The sequence below is a fragment of the Chiloscyllium plagiosum genome, chromosome 7, assembly GCF_004010195.1.
Source record: "Chiloscyllium plagiosum isolate BGI_BamShark_2017 chromosome 7, ASM401019v2, whole genome shotgun sequence".
NCBI classification, from domain to species: Eukaryota; Metazoa; Chordata; class Chondrichthyes; order Orectolobiformes; family Hemiscylliidae; genus Chiloscyllium; species Chiloscyllium plagiosum.
The window spans coordinates 116538741-116550063 of record NC_057716.1 but is presented as its reverse complement, the minus strand read 5'-3'; the positions used below and the strand labels follow the sequence as shown (position 1 = coordinate 116550063).

General features: G+C 44.7%; 1 protein-coding gene across 3 annotated transcripts in view; it reads right to left on the bottom strand.

Annotated features, from left to right (window-relative positions):
* Window positions 1–11323, bottom strand: part of epsti1 (epithelial stromal interaction 1) — a 98593-nt gene that overhangs the window by 17772 nt on the left and 69498 nt on the right. For all 3 annotated transcript variants that reach the window (XM_043694425.1, XM_043694422.1, XM_043694424.1), the window contains 2 exons: window positions 8718–8875; window positions 98–191 (listed from right to left, as the gene is read on the bottom strand). In XM_043694425.1, the coding sequence (XP_043550360.1) occupies window positions 98–191; window positions 8718–8875 (252 nt within the window). The remainder of the gene's footprint in view (window positions 1–97; window positions 192–8717; window positions 8876–11323) is intronic.

The following is an 11323-nucleotide window of genomic DNA, read 5'->3' as shown; positions in this document are numbered from 1 at the left end:
AGAGACAGATAGAGAAAGAGAAGGAAAGAGAGAGGGAGAAAGAGAGAGGGAGAAAGAGAAAAAGAAAGAGAGATCTCAGATTGTGAAAAATGCTTACCCAAGCTGTAGTTGGAACTGTGCTGTTGGGAGGCAGGGGCGAGTGTCTGTATGATGTGTTGGCCTCAATCCTCTGAAGGAACTGCTGGTTTGCTCTGGGAACACACAAAGTCATTATGCATTTGAGCTAATATTGGGACATTCTAAAAGAGAACACAGCCAAAAATCAAAAGTTGACTTCTGCTTTCAACACAACTGCATTATTCCCAATACATACAAGACTGATCAAAACTAGGTGGGGGAACACCAATGGGTTAGGAACAGGATTAGTGCTTGAAAATTTTGCTTCCAAGAGAAACACATTAGTTCATAGGATGCCAGAGTGAAGAGATTTCTGGCACAAAACACTCTCAATGTTGTTGGAACATCTCTGAATCTGACACTTTGGTCTTGAGTTCTCTTTTGAATTCAGAATTTACTGCTGCAAATAACGGAAAGATTAACAGCACTGCTGCTCATCTGTAAATTTACCAGGCAGTTTGTGGGGAGGAAGTGGTGTTGTTGTGAAGTGGGAATCACGGCAATTTCTAGCTGGACCTTCACCATCACCCTCTCGTCAGCTCATCCTCAAACTCCCATGAGAGTAATGGGATTACATATTGCCTGTCAAAACTGTCCGAGGAGGTTAGGACTGGTCATAAAAGAATAAATGTGTTAATAAGGCTTTCCTCAGGAGAGCCCCAAGCTCTGTAATGGGGGTGTCCAACACATCAGCGCAAAAGATGCATTCACATTAATGTTCAGCCAGACGTGATGAGTGGATGATCCATCTTGGCCTCCTCCAGAGGTCCCCAGCATCACAGGTACCAGTCTTCAGCCAATCTCATTCACTCCACATAGTTGGAGACACTGGATACTGCAAAGGTGGTGCGCCTTGATGACATTCTGGCAATGGCACTGAAGATTTGATCTCCAGAACTAGCCATGCCCTGAGCCAAACACTTCCAGTATAGCTACAACACTGGCATCCAAATGACAATGTGGAAAACTGCCCACATATTTCATTGTTAAAAATCACACAACACCAGGTTATAGTCCAACAGGTTTAATTGGAAGCACACTAGCTTTCGGAGCGACGTTCCTAAAGCTAGTGCTTCCAATTAAACCTGTTGGACTATAACTTGGTGTTGTGTGATTTTTAACTTTGTACACCCCAGTCCTACACCGGCATCTCCAAATCATGACACATATTTCATGTGCACAAAAAGCAGAACAAATCCAACCCAACCAGTTAGCTTCCTATCAGTCTACTTTCGATCATCAGTAAAGTGATAGACAGTGTACAGCATCTACTCGTAATAACCAGCTCACTGATTCACAGTTTGTGGTCCACAGGGTCACTCAGTTCCTGACCTCATTAGACTCTTGGTCTAAACATGGACAAAAGAGCAGAGTTCCAGGGATGACGTGAGAGTGAAAGGCCTTGACATTTATTGTGTCTTGCGGGATATTTTAAGTTTTAGTACATGGGCCTCAGTTATTCATAAGTTATCAATGGCTTGGAGCGGTGAACCAAATGTAATATTTCCAGATTTGAAGATGACAAAATACGCAGTGGCAATGTGTTGACATTAAGATGTAAAGCACCTTCTGGAGGATTTGGACAGTTAGTGAATGGGCAAGAGCATGCAGATAGAATATAATATGGGAAAATGTGATGTTATTCACTTTAACAGGTTCAAAGTGACCTAGGTGCCCTTATTGATCAGTCACTGAATGTTAACAAACAGGTGCAGCAAGCTATTAGGAAAGATAATGGATCACTAACCTTTTATAGCAAGAGGGTTTGAGTACAGGAGAAGTTGTTTTCACTAGAGTGTTGGATGCTAAGGGGTGACCTGACAGAAGTACATAAAAAAATGAGATCAAAAGTTACCAGATTATAGTCCAACCGGTTTATTTGCAATCACAAGCTTTTGTCAGGCTTGTGATTTCAAATGAACCTGTTGGACTATAACCTGGTGACTTCTGACCTTGTCCACTCCAGTCCAATACTGTCACCTCCACAAAATGAGAGGCATGGATAGGGGAGATAGGTGGAGGGAAATGTCAAAGACTAGGGGGCATAGGTTTAAGGTGGGAGGAGAAATGTTCAAAGGAAAAAGTGTGAGGCAAGTTTGTTTTTAAAACATAGAGGGTTGTAGATGAGGTGAGGTGGGGGGGGTGGAAGAAGCAGACATTTGCAACATTTAAAAGGCACTCGGTAGGGATTCCGAGAGACAGGATTTACATGCATTTGGAAAGGCAAGGACCGATTAGAGGTAGTCAACACGGCTTTGTGCATGGGAAATCATATCTCACTAACTTGATAAGAGTTGTTTGAAGAAGTGACAAAAGATTAATGAAGACAGAGTGGTAGCCGCTGTCTTTCTGGATTTCAGCAAGGCATTTGACAAGGTTCTGCATGGTAGGCTAGTTAGTAAGGTTAGATCACATGGAATCCGGGGGGAGCTATCCAATTGGATACAAAAGTGGATTGAATGTAGGAGACAGAGGGTGATGATTGAGTGTTGTTTCTGGTCTGGAGGCATGTGATCAGCAGTGTGCCCGCAAGGGTCAGTGATGGGTTCCCCCGTTTTCTTGTCATTTATGTAAATGATTTGAATGTGAATATAGGAGGTATAGTTAATAAGTCTGCAGGTAACACCAGAATTGGCAGTGTAGTTGACACTGAAGAAGGGTATCTCACAGTACAACAAGACTTGATCAGGTGGGCCAAGAAGTGGCATATGGAGTTTAATTTAGATAAATGTGAGGCGTTGCATTTTGGTAAGGCAAACCAGGGCAGGACTTACACAGTTAATGGTAGGGTCCTGGGGAGCATTGCCAAACAAATGTGTTTGGTATGTTTGCCTTCATTGGTCAGTGCATTGAGTATGTGAGTTGGGACACCATGTTGCAGCTGTACAGGACTTTGGTGAGGCCACCTTTAGAATAATATATTCAATTCTAGTCTCCCTGCCATAAGAATCTTGAAAGGGCACAAAAACAATTTACAAGCATGTTGCCAGGATTGAGCAATAGGGAGAATAGCTGACTAGGCTGGGACTATTTTCCCTGGAGCATCAGAGGCTGAGGGCTGACCTTATAGAGGTTTATAAAATCATGAGGGCAACAGATAGGGTGAATACCCAGGGTAGGGGAGTCCAAAACTAGAGGGCATAGGTTTAAAGTAGGAGGGGTAAGAAGCAATTCCAGGATTTTGCAAGACCCACCTCGTGCCATTTGCCTTACATACAAAAGTCGAAGCAGAAATCAGGAGGCTGGATGGTATGCTAATAACCAGGAAGACCAATAAAGAGCATTTAGAGAACTTGGACATAGGATTTAAATGTTTCTCCAAGTCAGGTGTATGCCTTAAGAGGGAAAAATGTGTTGCAGGTACCCAAAATGGCTTCCATGGGCTACAGAGTTGACAAGACCAGGTTACACTGGTTGGAAGATTGAAGGTGCCCCGGAACTTAGACCTTTCCTTGGATTGGTGAGTGATTACAGAAAGTTAATACGTAACTTGGCCTCCATCCTGGCACCCTTACATCTATTGAAAAAGGGTCAGCATTGGAAATGGTCTCATAGCGAAGACGTAGCTTTTCGGGAAGGGAAGAAGCAGCAGCTATCATTGTCTAAGGTGTTGGCACACTACAATCCCGGGCGAGAGGTGGTGCTGATATGCAATGCCTCCCCATACAGTATTGAGGCCGTGTTGGTCCCCCTATGGCCCAACAGAGAGGAACGTCTGATGATATATGCTTCCTTGACTTTGGATGATGCCGAACAAAGATTCTTCCCAAATAGAGAAGGAAGGTTTAGCGGTCATCTTTGGTGTGACAAAGCTCCACCAATCTCTTTACTGATGTACCATTGTAATGGTAATGGAACACAAACTTTTTGATAGTGGCCCATAGCTTCAGGTCAAAGTCAGCAGTGGGCTCTTATTCTGAGTGCACACCATTACAAGTTGGAACACCATCAGTGAGGCCAAGTGGTAAATGTAGATGCTTTGAGCCATCTCTCACTGCAGACACACCACTGGTCGTTCTGCCCCTAGAGTCCATTCTGGTTTTAAACTTTACTGGACACCCTTCTAGTCACCACTGACAATATCAGACTATGTGGGAATAAAGATCCTGTCCTGGCAAAACTAAAACAGCTAGTGGTGATGGGGGAAACCAAAGGGCCATCACAACCAGAATGGAAATCTTTCTGGACCCGGAGAGACCAGATCACCGTAGAGGACATTTTACTGTGGGGAGTAAGCGTGATAGTCCTGAGTAAAGGTCACCGCCAGATACTGGCTGAACTCCACCAGGGTCATCCAGGGGTTTTGAAAATGAAGGGGTTGTCTGGTGGCCAGGATTAGATGCTGACATAGCTGTGTTATTGGGGCAGTGCCTGGAGAGCCAACATGGACCAATATCATCAGTAGGTCCCCACATTAGAGGAAATGGCCAAGTGAACCCTGGACTCAGTCCTTTCTTGGGCTCTGTTTTTAGTCATTGTGGTAGCCCATTCAAAGTGCTTGGACATGCAGAGAGGTCATTCGTCAAACAGGGACACCAGTTGAAAAGTATCTTTTGCAATACGGACTCCTGGAAGTGTTGGTCCAGATGATGGGCCATCATTTACCAGCAGGGAATTTGAGTGTTTCCTAAAGTTGAATGGTATTCAGCATGTAAGGCCGGCTCCATTACCATCCATTGTCCAATGATCTGGCAGCAAGAGCAGTCCAAACTTTGAAGTCAGGCTTAAAGTAATAGGCTACAGCCTCATTAATACCATACTGTCCTGGTTCCTGTTTGCATATAGGACCACCCCTCACATAATTACAGGGACAGCTCCAGTGGAGTTGCTAATGGGGAGAAGACTCCATGTTGGGTTAAACCCGATTTTGTTTTCCTGAATGGGGGGGCTGGTGGTGGTGGTGGCAGTGAAACAATATCAGGAATGCCATGACTTACAAACTTCATGTAGGAGAGATTATCTGTCTTAAACAAGCACATGGACCACATGGGGAAGGAGCAAAACATAACCAGCCCTTCAGAACAACCAGAAAGGCTGTCAACACCCCTGGGCTCTCGCCTCCTCCTAGCAAAGAAGCCAGGGGATGAGACAGACATGGCAGACGTCGCAACCTCAACGCTGTTACCACCAGAAGAATAATGGCTGAGATGCTCCAGGCACAAGAGGTGGTCTACTGTCTGTACATGCTACCATCACCTGAGGCACAGTCAGACAAACTGGACCAGGTTCAGAGGAACCCCAGGAGAAGCTACAGGGAAAATGGGTCTGTGTCCCCAGACTCAGTGTATCCCCAACTTGTAACTGTGTGCACTCAGAGGGCTGTAGGGATTGGAATGAGGTCAACCAGGTGGATTTCATAGAATGATGTCCCTGATTGGGGTGTTAATCTGGTCCAATCGGAGTCCTGGCTGACAGTGTTCAGATTCTGTACACACTTTGAGCTGGCACAGAGCTAGCTGAGTCAGTGTCGTATACTACGCACGTGTAAACAGAGATGAGGTGACAGCATATTGGCTTTCGTTGAGTTAATTCATGGATGTTCACAGTGCAACGTTAAACACCATTGATAACTCAAGGGTTATACCCGAAAGGTCTACCTTTTGATACTGCCTGGTTTGCTGTGTTCTTCCAGCCTCCTGCTTGCCTGCCTCAGATACTGAAGCAGTGCATGTTCAAATGCAGCAGAATCTAACAAAATATCCAGATTTGGGCTGATAAGCGAAAAGTTATATTTGTGCTATAAGTATCAGACAATGACCATCTCGAACAAGGGAAACTAACCATTTCCCCTTGACACTCAAGGGTATTATCAACAATTGCCTCTTCATTAGCAAGCAGCTGAACACCACCCTAGACAAAACAGCTCACTGAATGGCACTGTATCCACAAACATCCACTCTATCATCACCAATGCTCAGTAGCTCAGTACCATCTACAAGATGTATTGCTGAAATTCTCTCAGGCCTCTTTCGACAGAATGTGGAGGAGTTGGTGTTGGACTGGGATGGACAAAGTTTACAAATCACACAACCACCAGCTTATAGTCCAACAGGTTTGTTTGGAAGCACTAGCTTTTGGAGCGCTGCTCCTTCAATCAGGTTGTCAACCAAAGCTAGTGGTTCCAAATAAACCTGCTGGACTATAACCTGGTGTTGTGTGATTTTTAACTTTGTCCTTAGACAGCCCCTTTCAAACCCCATGACTTCTACCATCAAGAAGGACAAGGGAACACTACCACCTACAATATTCCCTACAAGCTACTCACTATCCTGACGTGTTTCTTCAGAGTCACTGGGTCAAACTCAAGCTCCTTCCTGAACATATGTGGGTGTACCTACATAAAATGGAGTGCAGTGGTTCCAAAAGGCTACTCACTACCACTTTCTCAGGGGCAGTTAGGGACGAACAACAAATACTGGCCCGACCAGAGATGCCCACGTGAATGAATTCTTTTTAAATTCAGAGGTTTGAGCTACTGCAATCTCACTCATTGTTATTATCAGAACTGGGGATGCAATGGATTGTGTAGGCATTTTGCATTGTAATTTGCACTGTCACTTTACACTGGGGTTGAAAATTCAAAATGATCCCCTGTGAGGGCGAGATAAAATTACGAGAGAAATCAACGCAGTCACTGCTGAATGTTTTGGAATTCAGTCAGCAGTCTGGACTCAGGGTAGTGCAGAGGGTTAAACAGAGTGAAGAATGGGATTTGAATTGATAGCACTATTAGATCATAAAATACAGATGGAGAATTAGACCATTCAGTCGATCAAGTCTACGTCACCATTCAATTATGGCTGATATTTCTCAACCCCATCCTCCTGCCTTCTCCCTGTCACCCTTGATCTCCTTATTAATCAAGAACCAGTCTGTCTTCGCTGACAATGAGATCCATTGATTCACCACTTTCTGCTTGAAGAAAATCCTTTTCACTTTAGTTCTAGTGAGTTGACCCTTCACTCCGAGCCAGTGACCTTGGGTCCTAGTGTCTCCTAGTGGAAGCAATTTCTCCACGTCAACTTGATTCAGGGCTCTCAATATTCCAAGTTTCAAAAACTTAGCCTCCTCATCTTTCTGAACTTGACTGAGTACAGATCCAGGGCCCTCATTGCTCCTCATATGACAAGCTCATCATTCCAGGAACATTTTCACAAACCTTTGCTAGACCCCCACCAAGGCCAGAACATTCTTAGATATGGGGCCCAATACTGATCAGTATTCAAAATGCAATCTGACCACAGCCTTACACAGCCTCAGCAGTACATCCCTGGTCTTGTATCCTAGCCCTCTTGAAATGAATACGAACATTGAATTTGCCTTCCTAAACTGCAAACTGAACCTGTACGTTAACCTTAAGGAGTCAGAGTTCCAGATTCTTCGTGCTTCAAAGTTCTGAAGCTTTTTCCCATTTGGAAATTAATCTAAGCCTCTATTCTTCCTACCAAAGTGCACAACCTCACACTTTCCCACATTGTATTCCATCTACCACTTCTCTGCCCATTCTCCTAGTCCTTCTGCAGTCTCCCCACTTTCTCAACACTACCTGTCCTTCCACTTATCTCTGTCATCGGCAAACTTAGAGTGCCCTCAGTTCCTTAGTCCAGATCATTAATGTACACAGTTGTAGTCCCAGCACAGGCCCCTGCAGAACTCCACTCGTCACTGGCTGCCACCCTGGCAAAGAACACTTTATCCCCAGTCTCCGCCTTCTGCCAGCCAGCCAGCCAAACCTCTATCTATGCCAGTACCTTACCACGGACTTTTAATTCGCAGCCTCCTGTACAGCCTTCTGGAAATCCAAACAGATCTCATCCAATGGCTGTCCATTGCTCGTTACTACTTAAAAGGTAGGTCTGTCAGGCATGAACTCTCCTTAATGAAGCCATGCTGATTCAGCCACATTTTACCATGCACTTCGTACTCCACCAACTCAAGCTTAATAACGGACTCGAAAATTTGACCAATGTCTTAAATCGGGCTAATCTGCATAAAGATTCTTGTCTTCTGCATCCTCCTTTTTTAAACAAGGCTGTTACGTTAGCCATTTTCTAATCCTCTATGACCTTCCCTGACACCAATGATTCCTCAAAGAACACTATCAATGCCTCCACAATCTCCTTCAGAACTCTGCAGTGTAGTCCATCTGGCCTCAGTGATCTATCCAACATTTTAGTTTCTCCAGCACCTTCTCCTTAGTGATGGCCACTGCACTCATCTCTGCCCCTTGGCTCTCTCGAAGTTCTAAGCATAGCCAGAGATATGACAGACTGAATTGTCTCCTCCTCACCTACCTTTTCCACAATTGCCTGAACACATAGTGGAGATAAATGGGAGGTAATGACTATGTAGTCAAGCAGAATGCCTTAGGAGGAAGGTGGTAGCCACTGGCCCTCACCACTCGACTGATGCTTAAGTGTGAATGGGCCTCTCAAGCTGAGAGTGACCATCAGCTAAACCCAGAGCACACACAACTGAACACTGCGGCCTCCGTCTGAGGATGGGACCCATATTAGGTTCCTGCAGGTTCCCTGTGAGTTTTGCTTGATGTTTCTAAAGTAACAGTGTCTGTTTTGCTGGTTGTTTAATCTGCAACTCACTGCCGGTGTTCTGCTTGGAGCTGTGCTTTTCTCTGGGCCTCCTGTTGCCTCTGCTTTTCCAAGAGTTTATTGGCTTTTTCTCGCTGAATCTCCTTCTTCTTCCGATATTCGAGCTCTTCGGCTTCTTTCTGTTTCCTATTATAGTCTTCTTTCTGAGACTGAAGAAGAAAGTAGTAGTTTAATGTGAAACACTCCAGTCTGGGTATGAACTAGGTGAAAAGGGTACAGGCTACATTCGTGATACAGGAGCGTTAAGTGGCTGTGGGAGTGTATGAGCATTGAGGTGCATGCTGGGTATTGGGGTATATAGTCTTAAATATAGACACACAGAAAGGATGAGGGGCACAGGCTGTGTAGAATTGAGGGACTGGCTGATTGTGAAAAAAAGCAGAGTACAGCTGAGGTATGAGATACTGGGGACAAGGCAAGTGTGAAGTACAGGACACTGGCCAGATATTAGATATTGGGCTTCTGTCGGAGTGTGGATACTGGTGATATGTTGACTGTGGGATTTCTGGGTCTGGTTAGATGTGGGACACTGGTTAGATCATAGAATCCCTAGCAGCATGGAAACAGGCCCTTCGGCCCAACAAGGTCACACCAACCCTCTGAAGAGTAACCCACCCAGACCCATTCCCCTACTCCATTACTCCACATTTACCTCTAGTTAATGCACCTAACCTACACATCCCCTGAACACTATAGGCAATTTACCATTACCAATTCACCTAACCTACACATCTTTGGATTGTGGGAGGAAACTGCCGCACCCGGAGGAAATAAGGGGAGAATGTGCAAACTCCACACAGGCAATCACCCAAGGCTGGAATCGAACCTGGGTCCATGGCACTGTGAGGTAGCAATGCTAACCTCTGAGCCACCATGCTGCCCCTGGATGTGGGATACTTCAGAAAGTGGTTGGCAAGAGATTGAGTTCAAGCTGGGTGTGAGATTCAAGGATGAAAGCTGAATGAGATATTGCGGTGAAGGTTGGAGATGTGGTACAGAGGTACAGGCTGGGAATGGAATGTAGGATCGGTAACAGCTATGGGACTGAAACAGATACAGGATATAGTGACACGATTTTGTCACGGAGTGCTGGGTGCAGGCTGATTATTGGAAATACAGGTACAAGCTTCACAAATTTAACTTTAAATTTCCTGCCTGTGGTCCGAGTCAGTGCAGTCAGGTTGGATATACAGCTGACTTCAGTTTAACAGTAACCTCTCCTACTGCCTCAGTACACGTCGGGAAAATGGTTTCCTAACAGTTTGAAATCCCTGTCCCTGAAGAGCTTTTTGCGATTTGAGAAACAGAAGTATCAGAAGCAATGGGCAACAAAATGCTGGCCACGCCTTGACACTCACATTCCATGAATTAATAATTAGGAGGTTTAAAAGTGTTTGCATGGGGACCTTTTGGAATATAAATCGCCAAACCATTACAAGCAAAAAGGGTGACTGAAGTGATTAAGAATTAAAAATATGAATTATACTTCTCAGGGTCGATAGTTGAGGCATTAAATCAATATTAAATCAGTACTTTGTATTAGTCTTTACCAAGCACTGAATCACCAGTGTTCCACAGGGATTGATACTGGGCCACTTTTATCATTTATATAATGATTTAGATGAGAATATGGAAAATGGTTAATAGCTTTGCAGATTACACCAAGATTGGTGGTATAGCGGACAGTGAACGTTATCTAAGATTACAAACAGATCTTGAAGAGGGGCGATAGGAGGTAATTGACAAAAGCAGCCCTGGTGACATGAGGAGAAACCCTTTCTGTTATCAAGTGGTTAGGATCTGCAATGTGCTGCCTGTCAGTGCAGTGGAAGCAGTTTCAATTGAAGCGTTCGAGAGAGATACTGAAAAGGAAGCATTAGAGATCAGGATTCTCAAATGTCTAATTGTCTTCCTCGTGCATTTCAAAGACTTGCCAGTACAAACCCCCTCCCCACACCCCCAAACCAAAAAGGAAACTTCCTTTCCATGTTGACATTGAATTTTGAGATCCAGTTTTCTTGGCCTTTGGATGTTGGGATATCCAAATCTCCCCAGGAAGGAACAAAGGCAAGTAGGTGGTGAAGCCGCTAAGTTAGAAGACCCACACTCATTTCCTAGAACATTTTTCTGTACCTAGTAAACATTGAGCGAGTGGGCAGGTACTGGTGGGTTTTGCTGAAGCTCCTCGGATGCTGCCTGAACTGCTGTGCTCTTCCAGCACCATTGATCCAGAAACTGGTGGGTTGAGGTGGAATGGAGATATGGGTAGGCATAGAAGGGGGATGTAGGTAGGTGAGGACGAAGGAGGAAATGGAAGGATTAAAGGATCTAACAAGTCAATGTTCTAGGAAACGTTCCCCATGGTAGGCTCATTCAGAAGGTCAGGAGGAATGGGATACAGGGAAATTTAGCTGTCTGAATACAGAATTGACAGAAGATAGCGAGTGGTAGTGGAAGGAAAGTATTCTGCCTGGAAGTCAGTGGTGAGTGGTGTTCCACAGGGCTCTGTTCTTGGGCCTCTACTGTTTGTAATTTTTATTAATGACTTGGATGAGGGGATTGAAGGATTGGTCAGCAAGTTTGCAGATGACACAAAG